We start from the raw sequence: 22,071 nt of genomic DNA on the forward strand, positions 1-22,071 counted from the left end.
GCCATGTAGGGTATCTCTTGAAAATCAGCCCAGAGGTGCCCCCTCACAGTCACTTCTGCAACAAAATTTTTGACTCCTGGTGCTGTCTTTGATGTATAACTTCACTTGCATGGGATCCATGCAGTTTTGTCTAGGCTATGCTTGTTGAACCATCTTGTTCCATGCCAGATTATAATCTTTAAAATTATAAATCTAAATCAAGACTACTTGATCTCCTAAGGTGACATGGTAGAGGCTGACAGGAACTCCCTGTATAACCTGGCTGTTCAGTTTGCAAAGGAGATGATCCCTCCAGCAGATGGTCATGGCTTGGTTGCCTTTGGTCTTTTCTCTTAGGTGTCTTTAACCTTGAGTGTCATTGCTATCTTTCCTTGGCAGACTGTGAGACTTCCACTCAATCTCTTGCTTTTGAAAATTATTTTTGAAGCACAAACCCCAGCTTGCTGCAGGAATGTGTGTGTGTTTAGTAAACTGAGGGTCACAGGTTAGTTAAAATAAGGTAGAACTTCCAACTCTGGGAAATGCGTTGGGGCTGGAGCATTTCAGGTGGAGAAGTGGAGATACTCTCTAACATCTGGAGTCTAGACCTCCCTCTTATTGTATGGTTGGTTAGAGTGGCAGTGCTGCTGGTCCTTTTACAGTGGCGTATGAGCACAGACAAAAAGAGAAGACTGGACTTCTGATACTATTAAGCAGAGTAATTTTAATGAAAATGAGAAACAGTAAGTAACAGGAAGGATAAGTTTGCAGTTTTACAAAAGGGTCTTCAGCAAGCAGAGTGTGTCTGATGCCAGGTGATGTTTTCTCCTTGTGGAAATGGTGGAGTTTTACAGGCCAGACATGTTTCTTGCTCACAGAGTTGCTTGTAAATCATGTTCACTGCCAGATGAGGCACGACATGTATATATAACAGGAGCTTCTCTACTAGATGTCATCTTTGGTGAAGTTTATAGCTGAGCAAAGTGGACCTGTTCATGGTAGTTGCAGAAACTCCTATTACTACGGCAATACAAAGTGACTGTGAATTAACATAAAAGGCACTTTACTCGCAACTGAAAGTCTTGCTTTACTCCCTCAACATGCTGTAAAGATGCCTTAGTATTTGCTGTAATTCAAGTTGCCCTTTAGAACAATAGTTGAAGAAACAGGAGATATTAGAGAGGGTTGCGTATAGGATAGTCTTACGCAGCCTGGCACCCACATGTCCTACTGAACTCAGCCAGAGGCACGGGTGCTCTGTGTTTCTCAGCACCATAACCTTAGCCGTGAATCCATGTCCTGCATTTCATTTTTTAGTTGCTATTTCTGCTGTTTCAGCATGGATAGCAGTTTCAATAGCTGTATCTGTTTCCGAAACGAGAAGAGAAGGGGTAGCCGTACCCAAATCTGTACAAGTCCCCATACCCATAATAGCCCCCCAAACCAATCAAGCCTCTGTTCCCATACAGGCTCCCAAAGCTTCTGTAGCTGTATGGGCTGCCATATCGGTACTGGTCCCGGTAGTAGCCATATGGGCTCCCAAATTGGTAGCCATTCAGGCCCCCAAAACCACAGAGGTCTTCATAGCCAAATGGTGAATAGCATCCATCATCATAAAGGTCCCTGTAGAAAGTCATCGTTCGTTGATGCAGGTAAACCTGAAACACACACTGAGAGCAAAGGTGAGTTTATGGGCTGTTGACAGCAGGATGAAAGGCTCAAAGCTCTTACAGAGCTGAGGAAATGCAATTCACTCCCTCCTGCAGGTCTTTTTTATCCTCTTAACCATCTCATTTATTCTTCTAATCTCTTGAATCCCAGACAACTTTTCTATTTTTTCCCCCTCAACTTTTCAAAAATGGCTAACCATACATAGAAAATACGGTTTTTACCAACTGAGAACTGAACTTTCCCACCCCAGAAGATAGAGCAATTTGAATAAATTAAAGAAAAATATACCAGTTCAGGTACCGATGCTTATTCAGATGAGACCAACAGCCTATCATATGCATCCTCTTATCTCCTGTAGTGTTGCATGCCACTCAGCATGGGATAAAGTCAAAGAATGCAATGAAATGGAGGAATTTCCTTCCAGGATGTCTACTTGTAGTAGTAAATGTTTCATAAAGTTTTCATCTAGGGATTTGAATTCCCAACACCTAATGAAAATAATCTGGAACTGGAAATCACTTATGACTTCAAAATTATGGCAATAAACTTGAAATTTTTGGTGCTTTAAAGCCTACTATTAAATAAGCACAGGAACACCAAAAAAGTTTCAGTGAAGGAATTCCTTGATGTTGCAGAGAATTTTGTGTTTGAGATGAGCTCCAAATGACAAGAAATTGCTTACAGAAAGCCTGTACGTATACATAGACACGTTATATATGTCATATATGTACACACCAGTGCCTTTTTTATATATATGTTCACGCGCGTGCACACAAATATTTATACAAACATATATACATACAAATATACATATATTGGAAAGACGGTAGAGTCAGTATTGACTTACCTGGTTCACTGAGGGGAGTAGCTTGAAAGAAGTGAATAAAATTTCAGAGTTGTAGGTCCATATATATATACCTCCTTAAACTGAGGTGTTAGTTATACAACATATCTTGTTGCACGCATTATTCCTTCAATTGATGTAATTAGAGTCAGTGATTTTAATATTTTCAAAGTCTGATGTTATGACACATGTAATACCCTTAGAATTTCTTTCATCTTAAAACAAGAAGAAACGGGCTCAGCACATTTCTAGTAAAATTGCATGGAGTTCTTTGTAGTTGGATGGATAGGAATAATTTTGGGAGATATTTAGACCATTACTGGTAGTGCAATCTGCTTGTAGGTACTCCATTCGCTTGGCTTTTGCATCTATGGTGCAACACATAGGGGAGAAAAGGAGTAGGCTTTTCTTTGGTGTGCTGAAACGTAGTAGTGCGTCTATTCAGCATCATCGTGACCTGTACATGCTGCCCAGTAATATTGGTGGGGATCTCCTGCCAGCAGTTTTGTTTGATTTTTGTCTCAGGTTGTACAACAGCAATTTTGAAGAAATTTTTCAACTGCCTTATGAATGTTCCCAAATATTTCTTCCTATTTTAGAAGATTTTTTTATAGTTTTTGACTTTCATAAAACATGTAATGCATCACCCTATTAGGACTTAGAAACAAGAGACCTTGATGCGTCTTTTAAGTGACCATATTATTAAATCTGAGGGTGTCTTTTGGTGACAAACTATTAATATTTAAATACTGCAACACTTTGCAAATTGAAAACATTAATGACTGTTTATGAAGTGCTTTGGTATTCAAAATTCTGAGGAAGCCTCAACATCCTGCTTGCTCATTATTATCCTTATTTTATATTCAAATTAATGCCAGAAATTAGGTGAAGGTCATACAAGGAGTTCTGCAGTAAACTCCAGCATTCCTCACTATTGTACCATATTTGATACATGTAGTTGATTCTTTGAAAAGAAAATATTAACATGGTTCCTTGGAAAATACCATTTGGTACATCTCACAAAGTCCTTATCATTTATTATTTTCCAGACCAATTTCATATTTGTATTGTCCACTTTGTTCTGCTGAACTTGTGGTCAAGCCCTCTAGTGAACTAAACTGCAAACAATGCTGTAATCATATTTCTGTTGAAAACATTCTTTCTGCTAATGCAGCAGCATGAATTTTATTCACCATCAAGACTTTGGAGGAATGCAATTAAGATTTATTTGTAGTTTGTGCTGGTCCTGTTTCCTGAAGTTGCTATGTAGTTTAATACAAAATACCTAAATATGTTTACATTCCCTTTAAACAGAAAGCCTGTGCCATGGTGCATCAGAGTTTCTAGTGAACAACAGATATTTTCAAACATGTGGGAAAGTTTTCCTTGTTTACTGAAAATTTCTCTCTCTCCAATGGATTTGGCAACTTACAAATGCTTTTATATTTTATAAAAATAAACTTCAGTTTTGACAGTGAAGACAATAAAATGGTATCAGGAATGTAGTTGGCTCAGAAAATTTTAAGATGAAAGAAACCTATAATATATGTGACATGGGAGGCTGGGAACACACTAATAATCCCAAACAATGAAGAAAATTATATTAATTGGAGATATGACGTGTACAGGCAAATTTGTTTTCCAACCAATAAGGCTACAAACCTTTTGAATACACAGGGCGTCTTAGATAAGCCGGGCGGGCGAAGAAACAGTATAAAAAGGGCTCAGAGCTCTAGGCTTCTCATCAGCTCTCTTGCCTTCCTCCTCCTGGTGAACTCGGTAAGCCTTTTCTCCCTTCAGTCTCTTCATAAGCACTAGAAATTTTGCTTTAATAATTTATGTCAGGATTGTGACTTCTCTGAAATTTAAGATTTCTCTGTACCTTGTATCTGTGCTTACTGCATTGCAGGAACTGGCAGGTTCAAGTTTTAAAGCTGGGGGCTGAAACTTTCCTGGTGCTGTTGGTACCTGGGGCTTATGGCTCCCTGACAAGGATTGCTGTTTATTAGGTCTGCAGAGCTGCCTCCAGCAGAGTTAGAGAAGGGCTTCCCCACCGTGGCCCTCAGTGGGTTCTTCCATAAATCTTCTGTTCTATTTTAAGGGAGGTCTTCAGGTCTGTTTGGCAGGTCAGCAGATATTCTCATGTCTTCTAACGCTCTGTAGTTTCTCACGTGTGCTGTCAGCATTTCCAGATACCAGTCAAAATTGGTGCAAATCACTGAAATGGGTCTTGGAGCAATGGACCTAAAAGCTGAATTGTGTTATCATGGCAAACATCAGACACTTTAAGCTTTCTTGAAGAATTTGGGAATGTAGAGCTATATGCAAAGCTGATGTACTAAAAGAAATTTAGGATTGCTAACTCCTAACAGTATTCTGTAAGAAAAATCCTGAAACAGCAGCAAGAAGGTTTTGAGCTGCAACAGTTATATTCCATAGTCAGTGCTTTCACCAATCTCAGTAAGTGAAAAAAGGAATAAAATGGTTTAAAAACAGTGGGTAAATGAGAAAATGATAGAAATGGGATGTAATAAGGAGCTGAGGAATTTGGTCATAATTTTGCCTCTGTGCTTGGTCTCATGGGGCCAGTAAAAGAAGTCTTTGGGCTCTGAGGCTGTTACTGCCACTGGAAGTATTTATTACTTTTGCTTTCCTCCCTGCTGCTGCATTTTAGGTTTGCCTCCATCGCAGAAAGATGACTTTCCTCCAAGGCCAGTGTGATGATGACTGCTATTCTCCCTGCAATTACGGAAGCCTGTATAGTTACCGGAGCTATGACTGTGGGAGCCCCTGTGGCTACCGGGGCTATGGGGGCCTCTACGGCTACCGGGGCCTCTACAGCCTTGGGGACCGGTACGGCTATGGCGGTCTGTATGGTTACCGGGGCATTTATGGCTCTGGGGACTCCTATGGCTATGGGGGTCTCTATGGCAGCTATAGGGGCTTCTATGGCTCTGGGGACTGCTATGGCTACCCAGGTTTTTACTCCGGCCGCTATGGCTACCCCTTCAGTTCACGATACAGCCAAAGGTTCGGCTATGGGAGCTGCTACCCCTGCTAAACCCAGCAGGAACGTCCCTGAAATGAAGATCAACCCAGGTCTGGCAAGCACAGATTGACAGTGAATCTTGGCAGCAGCGGTCCCTGATGTGCAGAGCCCCGGTGACAGCAGCCACCCTCCACAGAGGCTTTAAGTGCTCTGCACTGCTGTTGAAGTGCTTGTGATGATTTATGTTTATTCTGCTCTGTCTCCTTGCTCTCTTGCCACCCAAACTCTCCTCTTGATCAAAAGTTTGCTTCTCCTTGATACTGCAGTTCTTTGTAAACTGGCTTTTATGTTTGTTGCAATGATGTACAAAACATTAACTCTGAATGAATGGTATAGGCAGGGTATAATGTGTCTTTGGGAATGTTGTCTTTCAGTTCTGTATGTCTTTAAAAGTATATCTGCCTTTCACTCATATTAAAAATTATGCTGCATTAATACTGTATTTCTGGTTTTATTTTTCACTTGCATTTATTAAATATCCTGAATTTAATAGCATCATACAGATTAGGTGGCAAAGTTATTAACTTTGTGTACTCAAGGATTTGCTTGTACAGACTTGCCCTCCTCAAGCTGAGAAACATGGACTTTTGTAGCTGCCAGAAACTTTAGCTGTATCTCTGGTTGTGCATGTTTCTACAACTTTGGGATTTCGTTTGGTGTGTTCCAAATAACTGGTTCATTTAGAATACTTCAGTGCTGCTGTTGGGCTAATGTGATGTGATTAGGACATGATCTATCACTAGCTGTGATCTGATCTTGAAGAGGTCATAGGTAATTGCAAATGACTGGACTCACCAGGTTTTAGATTTTGAAATAAGTTTGCATTTTATATATTATCATAGAGTGATTAAACAGCCCAGGTTGGAAGGGACCTGGAAAGATCAGGGATGAAAGATTAGAGGTTGCCTGATGGAGAAGTGGGAGGAATTTGCCCTTTGGAGTGTAAATAATTTGGTAGGAGAAATGGATATCCATTGGCCAGCACCTCTGAGACATGGCAACGGGGCGTTTTTGTCTGTAAGTTCAGGGAAGCGTACCCAGAGCCCATGTTTTGGAAGGAAGCAGAGTCATGACTGATTTTTACTGCCTTTTTTCTCTCACTGAATGTTATGGGCAGAGGCTGTAGAACCTCTTGGTTCTATCAACTGAGAGGCTGTGGCTGCATGAGGGGGAAGATGATGGTAGTTTCTCACTGCTTCCCTAGCCAGGGGCAGCTGGCAGTCAAGAGCTACCAAAATGCCCTGGGGAGATTGAGTAGTTTCACTTGTGGGTTTTTCTTTTTTTTTTTTTTTTTAAGGTCTATTCGCCTCTCTTTTTTTCCACTTTTCTTTCTGTCTTCTAGCTTTTAGTCCCCAGATTTAGTGAATTATTATAACTGCACCTGTAGAAATTGATTTTGTTCTACCCAGTGTCTGTGTGGAAGATCAAGGCAGTGTTTTGAGTTTTCAAGGTCAGCATCAAGACAGGAAAAGCTACCACTTCCTGCTTGACTCTTTTCCCATTGCTTTTGATATAGGTTTTTATTTTTTTCCTTATGTTCCACTGGCTGGTAATGAAATTTGTCTGTTAAATTGGAATGTGATAGGAAATTGTGACTCTGGAATGCAAACATTTGAATTTGGTTTCCAGGAATAGGACAATATTCTGTTCACTTGAACATTTTTTATAGTCTCTGTAGAGGCCTGGGACTAATTCTTTTCCATTTTAAAACATTATTATAAAGACTTTTATAGCCTTATTATGCTAAAATATGTTAACCTTAAATCTGGTAATAGTTTCAATTAAGTAAAGGAAAGGGAGAAATTGTGGCATTTCTCAAATTTCTAAGGGGTAGAAGGGAAGAAAAGAGTATATTTACTGGGACTGGCTGCTCTGAATGTGGAGGGGTATGAAGTGCTTTGCCAACACTAGGGACAGAAAGTCCCTTCAGGATGCCACCACTGTCAGTATAGTCATTTAAACTAGGGACAGAGGAAAGAAGATGACTAGAACTCCAATTTTTTTTTTTTTTTTTTTTTTTTTAATGCAGAAAAAAATTAATGCTGTAAGAAAAGGAGTTGGCACAGATACAGAAAGATTATAGTTTTGGGATACTGGAAAGAACTACAGAAGATGAGTCATTGCACTGTGCTATACAGATCATTCCTTTTTGTTGAAGCTGTGTTGTTCATCCTTTAGGTACCTGTAAATTCAGATCAAAGGAGGGACAGCTGTAACACTTCTCCATTACACAGCACTGCAGCACCTTACTGGAAGTAGTTATTGAAAATGCAGATGACACAAAATCTAATTTTGCAGAAGTCCTTTAACACCACTGCAGCAACTGTAAGAAGCTTCGAATGAACTGCAGATCGTTGTTCCCACTGCTGAAGGGGTGTAAAGGGGCTTAAATGCAGGAGAATATCGAAAGAGAACTTATAGTTGAAAAAGACAGGAAGAAGCAGACTGAAAGAAAAACAAAAATACAAATGCCAAGAAATTTTAGAGAGCTTCCAAGCTCCCTGTTCTCAGTAACTTCAGTTGCTTTCAGAGGGGCTCAGCACTTCTGTAAACATTGCTTCACATTAGCCGTTCATCTTTGCTTGCCTGGTTGGGGTTGATTCTTGTTGCAGAGATATTGCCACTGGGTTTAGCAACAAGGGTAGCAGCAACTGTAGCTGTAATTGCAGCAGGAAGGGTAGTAGTATCGGGCCGTGCGTGTGGTCCCATAGCTACAGCAGTCTCCGCAGCTATACCTGCTCCGGTAGCAGCACAGAGTCCGGTAGTTGCAGGGGTTGCAGCAGCTGTAGGTCCGGGAGCAGCATGTGGTCCTGTAGCAGGGTGAGAAGCACACGCTGTAGCATGGGTACCTGTAGCAGCAAGACATCTTGGTGTGGTGGAGGGAGGCAGGCAAACCTGAAACAAAGCAGCAGGTAAAGGGTAGGCTCAGCTTGCAGGGAGCAGCAGCAGAGGTGGCTTGGTGGCATGAGTATGGTAGATTTGGAAAGAAATATTGAGCAAATCCCTCGGTCTTTAGATGTGATTTTGGCTTCCATTTTACCCAGCCCCTTTCTGTGCTCCCTCCTTGTTAGATTTGACTGAAACACAGTTTCTGTTCTTTAGCTTCTCCTCTTAAAAGTGAACATAATACTCTGTATTTTTGGGCTTTGGTTACAGGAGGTTCAACGTGCAGATATACATCCAAACGTATGTGCTCATGAGTGTTTGGTTCCAAGCTCCCCGTACAGGCAGCTGAGGTTAATCCTGACAGCTAGTCTGAGGCTCAGGATATGCACATGTAGGTGCCTTAATGTCTGACCTGAACCCTACACGGCATTTTCAAAAGTTCTCCGAAGCATTCATAAACAACATGACAAGTTCGTTAAAGTCAGCCTCTTTGTCTGGTGTTAATCTCGGCATGTAAACTGTTCCTTTTCCCATGTAACATTGGTTCACACACTTTGTTATTTCCAGTTCTAGCAAGGATACTGAAAACACTCTGCTGTGCAGTGAAGTGCTAAGGTTTAAATTCTCTACTGCTGCAGATCAGAGCTGCTCCAGTGACTTCAGAGAGACTAAAGCAATTCACGTGACCTGTCCATATTCATTATTGCAACATCTTTCCATCAAAAAGCCATTTCCACTTTGTGTAATATACAATTCTGCCCATGAACCAAAACTTCAGTATTAAGTATCACCAAGTAAAAAAAGAAAATTTCTGTTCCATTTTAAAAGCCAAAGAAGTAGAGCTTTTGCTTTCTCTTATGTGAAGACAAAACTTCTTACTAGGCTTCACATCTTACCAATGATATCTAAATGTTCATTCATCAGTGTCCCCACTTTTTTTACTGTACAGATTAAAAGCATATAGGATAAAATACTTCTACTGTTGTTACAAATCAGAGAATGCTAGTAAAGGACTTATTCCCAAGTTAAAGGTATCTCTATGAGAACAGGATCTGAACTTACCAAGTTCACCGAGGAGAGTCAACCAAGAGGAGCGGTGTGAGGAGTGTGGGGTTGTGAGCACTTTTATATGGTTTCTTAGACCTGTGGAAGTCAGTGCAATTCTCCATGTGCTTCCATTGTCGGTTAGTCACAAAACAAATTTTGGAAGTACATCACCAGTCCAATTGCTATAATTGTTTTCCTCCACATTTAGGACAATTTTCAAATTCCTCTGGTAGCACATTGTGATTATATCCTGCAAGATTCTTTCATCCTTAAACTTTCTAGGACAAATGGGTTTCTGGGAATTCACCCAAAGGACAACTGAGAATGAAACTGGAGGATACACAGAACAGTTCCAGCTACACTGCCTGCCTAACTGGGGAGTCCATAGACTGTTTCTTTCTGTTATGCCCCTACAAGGGAGATGGATACTGCATTGTCAGGTGACGTAAAATACCTGAGGAGGAAAGATGCATTATACTATGTGCTTAGGGCTTTTACTAACCTTTTTGATTCATTTCCGTTGCAATTAATGACAGGCGTTCCATTGATTCCTTTAGGTTCTCCTACTGTCTATAATTTGGCATATGCACTATGAGAAGCTCAGGCCAAGGCACAGGATCAATTAACAGCACCTGAGCAATGTGTCTAAGACTTACGGTCTGTTTTTTTTTTTTTTCTCTCTCTTTTGTGGATGAAATTGTTAGAAAATCTTGCTTGAGTCAATGTCTCATGATATGACACACATATGATATGTGAGAGGTATGTATGAGGTACATATATGCATATATAATACTGGGGCAAGTATCGCTGCAGGATCTGGTAGTGCAGAACAAAACTGGGGTTCCTGTTGGTCTACCACAGGGACTGCAGTAGAGAAAAGGGGGAGAGCAGTCTCTTAGGAAGGCTGTGGAAGCCAGTAAGATGGAGACCATGCGTTCCTGACTGGTAGGAAGCATTTGCTGGGGAGGGTGGCTAGCAGTGAGGTGTCCAATGAAGACCCTTGCTTTGTAATGGGCTTTAGTAGAATAAAAAGGCTGGTGAAGTGCTGTAAGTTGCCCACTGCAGAAGGGATTTTTTTAAGCCAGGAAAGGAGAAATCAATTCTCTGATTTTTCATGGTGGTGTTATCAGGTGAGATACGGCTGTATCTCTGCCAGTCCACACCAGGTGAGGATGACGACTAATGCCTTCGTTTTAATAAAGACAAACATTGCTTAGCCCAGGGGTTCCCTTCCCTGTTCTGTTGTTTATTATACAACATTGAGGCACCTTTCCGTAACAAACCATTAGTATTTAAATAATACAAACATTGCTAAAGTAAATCTCTAATGACTGTTTTGGAGGAGCATTGATACCATAAATTCTGATGAGGCTCAGCACTTCTAGAATGTCTGTTATTATCCTCATTTAATATGCAAATGAGGAATGGCTCACTGCAGTGAAGGTCACACAAGCAGGTATTTGTTGAGAAAAAAAAAGAAAAAAGAAGGCTCTTGACTTTAAGTGTTGTGCTCTGCTTCCTTTGGGAAGCCAGTGTTAGATGAGGCTGAAAACCAGCATTGATAAGATTTGCTGTAAAATAATATTTATAATTTTAACTTCTAAATATTCTGCTAAGATCAGTGTTATAGAACTTAATTTACATTTGCTTTGGTGATATCCTGAAAGAATTTTTTGTGGTATGAGCAGGTGCAATGGCGAGGTATAGACTATGTGATTAATTTTTCCTCCCTCCTTTATGTATATGTATGTAATAGTTACTCAAATGAATGCTGAACTTTTATCAATGTCCTGTTTTTTGTTAGTGAACCAGACTGAAAAGAAATATTAAAGGTATAAAATAAAAATATTTTAGAAGAAGAGGAGAAAATAGCTATTTTTTCTCAAATACAAAACTGAGTTTTACAGGCACAAGTAGGAGGCAAAGAAAAGTGGCACAAAATATTTTTGCCTCCTCTGCTACTCTAGCAGTAGGAATTTTTATTTTGTGAGGAAGAGGGGGTGCACTAGGTTTTATTTTTAGGTGTATATTAGGTGTATGTAAGTGTACAGAACTTTTTTTTTCCTCTAGGAAATGCTGATATAATTCAGGCTACACACATTTTTAATATGTTAAAAATTTCCCAGATATATGATTTTTTTATTCTCAGTCATCTCTAGTCTGAGTATCTGTCATTCTCTTGTCCATTCTGGTATCTCGATTTGATAATTAAAACTGAGGATGACCCCAAAAGTTTTAAGATGAAAGAAGCTCATAACTTTTGCATTGTCAGGTGGAGATGAGAACAGACTAATGATCCTTGACATTGAAGAAACCAATTATATTAATTGAAGTTGTGACGTGCAAAAAAATTTAGTTTTGTTGCTGTTTGCGCAGGTCAGGATTGTAATTTCTGAGTGACCAAGCAGCCTGTTGCATGGCAGCTGAGGCCAGGTCCCTCACAAACAGCTGAGGAGCACTGAAATGGCCATTAATTGTCCTGGAAAATTGCATACACGCATGAGATTTTTCAGAGTTACCTAACTGCTCAATAATAGAATATTTTGATGTCCCAAATATTGAAAATCAGAAATCAAGCTTGGGAAGTGTGAATTCACTAATGCCTGCTCTTCTGTACGTACAAACAAAAGTAATACAGGTAAGTGCCTCAAGTAGACTTCAAGACGCACAGCAGCATTCAATCAGTAACTGGAAGTATGATTTATAAAAAATCTTGTTAGTTATAGAAAGATGGAGTTAAATTCACAGAGGAAAATATATTAAAACATTTAGTTAAGAGCCTTGACTCATGAGAACTTTGCAGGTTTAAGCGCGCTAATCCCTATAAGATTTCAATTGCTTTTTGTCATCTTCATTTGTCAAATGATTTTTCCTATGTTATTCCTTCATTTGATGTATTTTTCCAGCTGTACTGTGGTAGAGTTTATACCAGAACTAACATAAATACTTTAAAAGTGTGTATTAAAAAGAACTTCTGAAAAAGTTAATGAAAAATGTTGATATTTTCTCTCAAGGTGGATGTTTCTATTTTCTCTAACTTATTTTATCAAGTGCATAGTTATTTCATCTCCTATCACATCAGTAATAAGATTACATAGAAATAACACATGTAATTCTAAATACATAAAAATAGGGTATATTTGTGTGCGTTTGTGTCTGTACATAAAAAACTTCATCATTTCTTGAGATGTGATCCACTTTTCCCTATTTCTTCTGACAACATGCTATGACTGACAATATTTATTGAAAAAAATCTAGTAATTTAATTTTTTAAAATAATGAAGGATATTTCATATAAATATAAATATTTTTATTTTTTTTGTATTATATAAAAAATTTAAATGTGAACATTTTGAAGAAGTGAAAAAATAGACTGTACTAATTGAAAGACAAACCATTTCCAATTTCTTTGTGTTACTCTGAAATAGGAAAGTCTATGGTGTACTGTATCAACTGATAACTTCTCTTAAACTTTTAAAACAAATTTATGCATAAACCAGAGCTACTTTTAAATAAAAAATGAATACCTTCAGATGCTGAATTTGCACTTCATGACCAGTTGAGGGAAACATTGATTTGCATTTTTAGACTGTTATATCAGATGAGAACATTTTCTGTAAAAGGAAATTAATATAACAATTCAGCACAATGAACAGGAAAAGCCTTTGTTAGTAGATAATTTGTCCAAAATAATTTTTTAGAACTACTATAAGACCAGAATGGTGAATTTTCAAAGCAGGGTTTGATGGATGCTTCTGGCAGCTCACCTAGGGACTCATGGGCTTGTTTTCTTCAGATTTCTCTTTTGCAGTCTCCTCTGCCAACCTCTTGAATAACCTGTTGAATAAGTGTCTAGGTTCTGCTTCATTTCTATGCTCTGCTTTTACGTGGATGCAAATTCACATGAGCCTTGCTTTTGCTGGGAATTGGTTGCACCTGGCACTTATGGGATGAGACAAGAAACCCTACAGCGATCCCTTCCCTGATGGTCTACCCACCAGGGAAATGTCAGCGCCAAAGTCCATAATTCTGCCTCCTACATGCAGATTGGCGTTGGCTGGAGAGCTGAAGTTCCTGCAGACTGGGAGGAGAAACATTTCCTGCTGGAAATCACTTCCAAAACTCAATCTTCTTGTGGCTCCAGATGGCTCCAGCCTGGGAACGGTCCCAGTAGGTTCATCCTTTCATCATCAACCTGACAGTCACCTTTACTTTAAGCAACTCTTCTCCCTCCCTGTCACATGCCTTCTTGTTAATTATGGGGAAGAAGAGGCTTCCCCTTGAAGCCTTGGCTTATCTGGAATCTGCATGCTTCTTGTCTTCCTTTGTAAAACAGTTTTTGCTGATGGCAAAGGCTGGCAGACTCTTGCAGGATGCATGCCCAAAGCCAGCCCTGGCAGGGCAGTGATGGGAAGGACTAAGCTCACAGCTCACACACAGGACGTCAACCGCACAAAGTAGTCTCTGGTGGAGAAATGGCAATATTTAAACCTTGATATGCATTGGGAAGAGGTGAATGTGAGCTCCTGTGTGTTCTCATATCAGGTATCTATTTCAGAGCTGCAGAAAGCTTAGGGAGTCTGGCATTTTTGTGTCTCAGTGCATTTTGGATCCTCAAATGTAGCATAACTTGGGCTGGAATGTAGTCAGCAAGTACTGGTTTAATTTTCTTGAATCTTCACATTTCTAAGCTAGTATTTTGGAAATAAGCAGTGTTTTGGTGTGTTTGGTGGAAGAAGGGCAGAGTTAAGACACGACAGATGTGAGTTTTGAGGACTGTCTTGGAGGAGACAGAAATTGAGGTGTTCAGTACATCCTCAGTCACCTCAGATTCTACAGGATGCTTAAAATTGAAGATCTGAAAAGCTAGTGCCTCCTTTTTTGCCATGTGTCAGGTAAATAATTAGTAAAGACAAATATAAAAGAAAAAAAATTAAAGTATAACAGAAAGCCATACTGCGATGCAAGATCTTTTAATGAGAGTAAGAAGCACTGTACACAGCAGTTACAGCTTATAGTAGTACAGAATAGGGGTATCCAAAGATTCATACATTCTTTAAACAAAGAGTTACTACATTTCACAGCAGATGCTTTTGGGACTATGGTGGTGTTTGGTGAAGAGCAGAGCTGTCAGCACAACATACGGCAAGACGAGGCATCTGCTCTGGTCTGCATCTCCTGTTGCAAAGCTACACATCAAAATACACAGTATATCCACCAACAAAGGCTATGAAGGAAAAGTTGACCCTAAAAGCAGGTTATTCAAAATAGCTGCAGACACTGAAGAGAGATATTAAGCACTCAGGACCATTCCTGACGGCAGTCGCTGTCACAGGAGCTTAGCAAAGGTAAAATTCATACAGGAGTCGTAAATCACTATTTTGCTTTTCATTTCCTATCTGGTCGTTATATGGCTGGGTTTAGCAGGGGTAGAAGCTCCCATAGCTGTATCTACGGGTGTAGCAAGAAGAGTAGGGGTAGCAATAGCGGGAGCTGTAGGAAGGGTAGCAGTCCCGATAACTGCCCAGACCCCTGTAGCCCCGGTAGCCGCAGGGGCTCCCGCAGTCGTAGGTCTGGTAGCTGTACACGGTCCCATAGTTGCAGGGAGTGTAGCAGGCATCCTCACACTGGTTCTGGTAGTAGTAAGTCATCTTGGTGTGATGGAGGGAGGCAAGTCTGAAACACAGCAGAAGAGAAGAAGATAAGGTCTGCCCCAGAGACCAAGTGGCAGCTTACCGCTTCTAGCAAAACCCATGTAAGCATGGCAGAGAGGGAGAGGAGAGAAGGGCAAACACGGGAGCCAACTGAACATCTCCATTTGAGGCTATACCCTGTCTCCTTCTTGCCCAGATCACTCCTTTCTGTTTATCCCCCTTCTTTTCTCCATAAAAATATTTCATGCTGCTTTTCTTGTTGCCATTGCTTAGAATTGGCAGTGTGGATTCAGATAGTATTTTAGAGAGAATATTGTTAGGATTAGGTTGTCTGTAGCAGTGTCTGATACTTCTCTAAAAACCGTAATTGAGCAGACGCTAGTTCAGGAATGAATTCCGCCAGTTTTTGCTGTCAAGACCAGACATCACAGAAGAAATCCTCCCCTTGTGCAAGTCAGCAGTGCTCTGCTGAAAAAGGCAGCTTGTTTGTTTGAACCCGTGTCTGTGCCTTGATTGCCAGTTCAATATATACTTGCTTTTTGTTCAAAATAACTGAAAAAATGTAATGCATTGTCTGCTTCAAAATAAAGAAGCCTGAAATACTTCAGTATATCATAAAATAAGGTAATTTCTCATAGTGCATGGCTAGATGAGACAATCTTCTAAGCTTATGCAGGCATTTTAATATGCCATTTTTAAGAAGAAAGAATTGTACTTGCATGGCTGTGAAATCACAGCCTTTGCTTTCAAAGTATAACTGCCATCTGTATAGCAATATAGCAAAACAACAGCATCTACACAGCAATAAAGACATTACAGTAGGTCTGACTTACCAAGTTCAGTGAGAATGTAAGTCTGGAGATGCGAGTAGAGAGCCTTGAATTTCTCTCCCTTTTATATATTTATCTGACCAAGCCTACTGTGCTTTAAACTCATATTCATCACAAAACAAATTTACTTATACACGTCATTCCATCAGTTGATGTAATTGTTTTTCTTGGTTTGTGATTATTAGTCAGTTCTTGGCTTCCAAAAGCATGACATTGCATTGCAGTTTTCTTTCATGTTCAGACTTCCTGGGTCAATTGTATTTGTAGAATTAGTATGGGGAAATCTGAGTTATAACAGGAAAGGGAAGGAAGGATATTGAAGGCAGAGTGGATTGACATTCACAATCCCAGTTTTGGACGAATGGACAAATTTCAGTATACAAAGCTTGCAATGGCTCTGGATTGGTTTGAGGAAGAACGAATTTCAAATTTTTTTTGCAGAAATAATAATATGTAGAAAGCATTTCTTGGTTTGTTTGTTTTTATTTCAAAATTGCATTTTAGGTCAGAATATTGGCGTTGTTTGTATTTATGATTTTGTTTGTATTATTTCCAGCTCAAAAGCAGAAGTACAAGAAAGATGTTTGGATTAGAGGACAAGTCTGGTCTGTACCTTGCTGCAATCAAATATGCATGGATGTGTTAACTGCATACTGTGACCTGTCACAGGAAAGTAATTCTGTAGAAAATTCGATTTACTTGCTTGTTATGCTCTATCAATTACTTTTACCAAACATCAACAGCCACCTCCTAAGTCTACCTAAAAGGAAACTGGTGTCCTTTTTTGGTGTAAGAACAGTGGAAATATTTTTTAATAAGGCAAGGAGTCGGTGACAAGACTTTATGGGAACCATAAAGCAGGTAGCAATCAATAATAAATCTAAAGTCTTTTAAGCAGAAATAATGATATTTGAAATTTCCACGCTTTGAACCATATATGAAATAAACTTACAAACTCAGTCTTCTGGAGAGCCAGCCCAAGTGACACAAATTGGATCCAAAAATATCTGCTTAGTGATTGTTTACACTTAGATCAGAAAATGATTCACTCAGGGGTTCATTACAAGGAATAAGATAAAACAAACAGGAACATATCTCTGTAATAACTGTAGTTTTCCTGAGAAGTCCCCCAAATGCTAAGTATGGTTTAACGTGACGACTTCTTAATAGAAGTGTTGGAAAGTTGATGTGTTTAACTTAATGTTGTTAATGACGGTGAATAATGCTGAGCCCTGTGACCTGGTAAGCAGCAACATCCCGGTCTTCCCTGGTGACCTTCACCTCAAAACACTGCTGTTTACTTGCATCTAAAGGAAGGATAATAACAGGCATGACAGATGTTCTGGGCCTTTCTCTAAATTTTGAATATCAAAGCCTTCATTAATACTTATTAAAGATTTGCATGTACAAAGAGATTTATTATTTAAATATTAATACTATGTTAGTGGAAAACACCCCAGTGTTATGTAACACAGTTTCTAAAAACGTATGTCAGGTTATCCTGTTTCTATGCTTTATTAAGGTTGTAACTTATAGCTTCAGTATTGGGTCTCTGAATGTATTTTCTCTAAAAATACATCATATACATACCATTTTAATGCTTATAGGCCAATTTTCTATCTGAATCAATCAGCACAACAATATCCTGTTGCATGACAGCACCAAATCAAAGAAATGGTCTTTCCCCCTTTGCTAGTCACAGGAAATGTTTGAAAGGATTCATAAGAATGTACTGTTTCATGTGTCATTAAAGTTATGAAACACATGAAAAGGAGACGCTACCCCTTCCACAAGTATTTCTGAAAAAAAATGTGCAACAAAGTACATGGGCCAACATGCATGGTGAGGCTGGTCTTCCAAAAATGACATATTTGGTAATTTGTACATCTTTGCATATTCTGTCAACTTGTTGCTGTACTGAAGAAGTGAATTCAGCATGATGATACCATGGCTTAATTGTCCTATACAGTTTTGAGATGAAAGAAACGTGGAGGGTGTAGCCTGCATGTCACAGTGCTGGACCAATAATCAGAAACCCTGGGGAGAACCGGTATATCAATGAGAAGGAGTCATGAGGGAGGCAAAATGTGTCTGGTAATTGGAGCTGACCCGGAGTGCAGACATGTCTTTCACGCGCTGGGTGGGACCGGGTGCTCTATAAAAACCCGCGCTGCTGAGAATAATGCATTCGCTTCTCCTGCCTTATCCTCCTTGCAGAAGTGGGTAAGTTGGAAGAGATTTAGAAAACCTAGTGAATAATGAAGACATGTATTTGGTACTATTTCTCCCCTCTTCCCCCCCCGCTCCTGGTTACTAATCTACAAGTACTGTAGATTAATGTATTGGGAATCAAGGTTGTGATTTCATGAGAATTATTTATATGTAAGGTATACTTTCCTCCCTGGATTTTCATTGATATTTGAGTGTTCAAAACTGGGTCAGTCCTGCACATATCCCTCTTCTCCTTTAAAGTCTTTATCTCAGTATGGCTATGAAGGATTTTCCAGTTTATTTCCTGTTGGCTCCATTTTGACACAGGTGTCATGGTTCACAATCCCATCTCCCATCAAGATCCATGGGTGCAGCCAGTGCTGCTGTGCAGGAAAGCTCAGAAAGGCTGGTCAGGATGGAGGATTAGGGGGAAGACACAGCACTAAAAATCAGGATAGAACAATAGATGAGCACAGAGGGTGTCAGGCAGTGTGCCTGGGTTTGCTGGCTCTCTCTTCCCTCCCTGCTTGCTTGCAACATTTATTTGAGATTTACTTGCTGTTGGGAGCATTGCCTTATAAGCTTTTTCTTCCCTGCTGTGTTGCAGGCTTGCCTCCCTCCATCGCACCAAGATGACTTACTACTACCAGAACCAGTGTGAGGATGCCTGCTACACTCCCTGCAACTACAGGACCGTGTACAGCTACCGGACCTACGACTGCGGAAGCCCTTGTGGCTACCAGGGCTACGGGAGTCTGGGCAGTTATCGGGACTGCTACCCTTCCTACAGCTCCCGCTATTGCTACCCCTACTCTTCTTGCTACACCCGTAGATACAGTTATGGGAGCTTCTACCCCTGCTACCCCTGCTAAACTCAGAAGATTTAATGGGAAATGAGGACTGAGAATTAATTACCAAATTCATGGCTGCCGTTAGGGGGAGGGTGTGCAAAAGCTCTGAGTCCAGGACTGTGACTGAAAGCCATAGTATTTTGGAGACCTCAGTGTTTCTGTAAAACTTCTTCAATGTTCTTCCAAAATGTTTTGTTTTCCTTTTTCCCTACTGACTTCTTACCCCTACATGGGTTTGGTGGTGTAAAGGAAGCTGGGCTTTACATGGGTTAACATGGGAAAACAACTTCTTAACTCATTTATAGCTCTTTCCCAGCTAACATTAATGAAATCTAGAGTGTACCTGTACTAGCCTTCCTATGGATATGTTTCTGACTTAACTGCTTTTGAAGCTATACCAAAGAAACAGTAAGTCATCCAATCAGATTTATTTCACTGGACTTAAAGCAAGTGGAAAAGTTTGAAAATGGATATTGATAGTCAAATGCTACAGCTGTAGCAGCAAAAATGGTACCAATGGAACTGGGAGATCTTCTGCAGATATAAATTAATCTCTGTACACATTCTTTTTGCTTCTCCTTTCTGTAATATTTTAGATTATGATTGTGAGCTTTACTCTTATTAAAAATGTTATAGCATCATTACATGTCCCTGTTGATCTTTTTCTGACTTGGATGTACACAAATTTTTTCCCCCTGCTTGATATGTTTTACGGAGACATACTGCACCCTGTAGCTTTTATGAATGTCAGCTGAACCTGAGCACACATTTTGCAAACTAATAACCCAGTAGTACCTCAGAAAATGAAGTCACCCATTCCAGAATTTCCTAGGAAGGATTTGGAAACATTCTTTTAAATTTGCCTTAGCATCACAGTGCATGTGCAGACATTGGACATAACAGCACCACATCTTAGTGATTTGTAAAAGCACAGACTGTGTGCAGGAAAACCCAGTTTAACTGGGGAATAAGCCACGAAGTTGGGAGAAAATCCCTCTTTCTCAAGTGCTTTTGTGCTGGCAGTGTCTGGGACGCTTTCTGGATTTAGAGACTTGATCTGTTACAGAGCAGAAAATTGCACGCTTTCTGTTCACCTTATTAAGTGCTGGTAAGGGCAAGTGCTTGCAAGTTTTACTGCACGGCTCCATTTGAATGACAATGAAATGGCATGAATTTCCCAGGCTGCACAATCACACAGTTGTTATTAAGGTAGAGATCCCTTAATGCAAGTCTGAAGTGACTCTGTTATTCATGACTGACGTACCTAACTGGCAGCGGTAGTAACCTCTTAATAGTATGATGCTGTAACACAGTCTAGGCAAAAAACAGTGAAGTGCTTTAAAAGCCCTATTAAACCCTAGAGTCCTTACTGTGAATGTAATTGCTGTCCTTTCAACACACACAGAGGCACTTTGAGGGCAGTCTCACAAGAGGAACAGAGCTCAGTTGTGCTACAATACAAAATATGAGTAGAAAATCCATTGAAAACCTTTGCAAGTAAAACTGTGGGTTACACTTCCAGCAACTTTTGGGATGGAGCTTTCTCATGGCTCCTGAAGAGCTTTGTTCCTAGGAAAGCACTCACTGACTTTGGTGCCTGATGTGTTCCCTGCAGAAGCACAGTGCAAATTTCTGTTCAACATGTATCTTGAGATGAAGATCTATAAATTTAGCTGGAACTAGTCATAATTTCAATTTTTCATTAGCTAAATCTATTAAAATCTGGAAAGTTATGAATAAGTTACTAAGTAAAAACTGGAAAGTATTAAGTGTCTCAGTGCACAAGAGACAATGTTAGCTTAAAATAATCGTTAATATCTCAGTAGTTCTACAGACTGTTTATGGACTTGGCTGCTTTAACAGGGGACATAGTCAAAAGAAAGAAATTAATGGAATGCCATACACTTATGTGTTTCTTCCACTCCACGAAATCTAAGTTAAGACTAGGAAGAAGTCCAAATTTCTGGGATGAGAAGGCAAAGTAACTAATTGTAGGGCCTATCATGGTTGTTTGTACAGAGCCACATTTGAATGAAAAATTTGAAGGTAATAAAATCACATTCTGACTAAAGCATATGTTGAAATGTCTCAACATATTCTTTTGAAGTAACTATTATTCAATAATGAAGCACCTGACAAGAGCAGTAAGCTTTTAATAGAGTAATAACACACTATAAATGCATAAAATAGTTATGAGTGGCTGAGAAGTGCTTTGAACTTCTCAGACTATCTAGCATGGAAAAAAGGGAAGACATTATATATTTCTGATTGGGAAAAGGACCACAAAGTAATGAATAAATTCACTGATATTTTTTCCTTCAAAAGCTGTCCCTTACTATGGGACTAACAGCTTGTTTGTATCTTGTGTGCTACAACAAAGGTTTCCATCACAAGCTGTTGAACCTCTCACAAACCCTGTTTGCTAATCCGTATGCTATCCGATATATAACCCTGTAGTTTGAGCTTCATTATCAACATATCTGTGGCCAATGAAGAAAATCAGAAGAGCAAACTCATACAAACCAACGAAAAGCCAAGTTACTGATGCAATGTGGATTCTTTAATTGGGATAGAAAACACAATAGGCAGTGACAGCAGGAAACAAAACAACACAAAACCAATGAATTGGAAATAGGAAAATCATAAGGCTGCAGCAAGGCACAACCCAGGGCTCCAGTCCAAAGACACCCTCCCTTCCTATTGCGAGATGGGAATCTCAGAGCCAGGCAGAGCAGGAGAGACTCTTGTCCAAGGATGAGTACAAATTCTTTGTATCGCAGGTAAAGGGGAGCTTTAGGAGGCAGTGCTGGAAACCCTAAAGCCGCCAGCTGAAGATCTGCAAGGTTACTCGGTGCAAATAAGCAAAGACCATAAAGTTCAAGAGGCTGCTTTGCCACAGCCTAAATAGGGGCTGAAAGGTTTGTTCTGCATGTGGTGGTAGAAGAGAAGAGGGGCTACTTGTGGAGACAGAGGACAGATGCAGCACTGAACTCCATGGATACTTGGGGGTCTAGCAGGGCTCACAGTTGCCGTTGAGGTACCTGTGGCC

The 22,071-nt window shown here is 39.8% G+C and overlaps 3 protein-coding genes across 3 annotated transcripts; 2 read left to right on the forward strand and 1 right to left on the reverse strand.

The window, feature by feature from the left end:
• Window positions 1–1,331: 1,331 nt before the first annotated feature.
• LOC104830603 (prisilkin-39-like) lies at window positions 1,332–1,616 on the reverse strand. The gene has a single exon (XM_010565632.1). It carries the CDS (start codon window positions 1,614–1,616, stop codon window positions 1,332–1,334), a length of 285 nt encoding a protein of 94 aa, XP_010563934.1.
• A 3,573-nt stretch (window positions 1,617–5,189) lies between these two features.
• On the forward strand, window positions 5,190–5,555 carry LOC104830604 (scale keratin-like). The gene has a single exon (XM_010565633.1). The coding sequence runs from the start codon at window positions 5,190–5,192 to the stop codon at window positions 5,553–5,555; it is 366 nt and encodes a 121-aa protein (XP_010563935.1).
• Window positions 5,556–18,803: 13,248 nt separating this feature from the next.
• Window positions 18,804–19,043, forward strand: LOC104830605 (keratin-associated protein 20-1-like). The gene has a single exon (XM_010565634.1). It carries the CDS (start codon window positions 18,804–18,806, stop codon window positions 19,041–19,043), a length of 240 nt encoding a protein of 79 aa, XP_010563936.1.
• The last annotated feature ends 3,028 nt before the right edge of the window (window positions 19,044–22,071 follow it).

The sequence above is a fragment of the Haliaeetus leucocephalus genome, unplaced genomic scaffold, assembly GCF_000737465.1.
Source record: "Haliaeetus leucocephalus isolate CR32 unplaced genomic scaffold, Haliaeetus_leucocephalus-4.0 Scaffold193, whole genome shotgun sequence".
Classification (NCBI taxonomy): Eukaryota; Metazoa; Chordata; class Aves; order Accipitriformes; family Accipitridae; genus Haliaeetus; species Haliaeetus leucocephalus.

What these genes read in the sequence shown, in the direction of transcription:
- LOC104830603 (XM_010565632.1), bottom strand. Translation starts at nt 1,616, where the DNA reads ATGACTTTCTACAGGGACCTTTATGATGATGGATGCTATTCACCATTT.
- LOC104830604 (XM_010565633.1), top strand. Translation starts at nt 5,190, where the DNA reads ATGACTTTCCTCCAAGGCCAGTGTGATGATGACTGCTATTCTCCCTGC.
- LOC104830605 (XM_010565634.1), top strand. Translation starts at nt 18,804, where the DNA reads ATGACTTACTACTACCAGAACCAGTGTGAGGATGCCTGCTACACTCCC.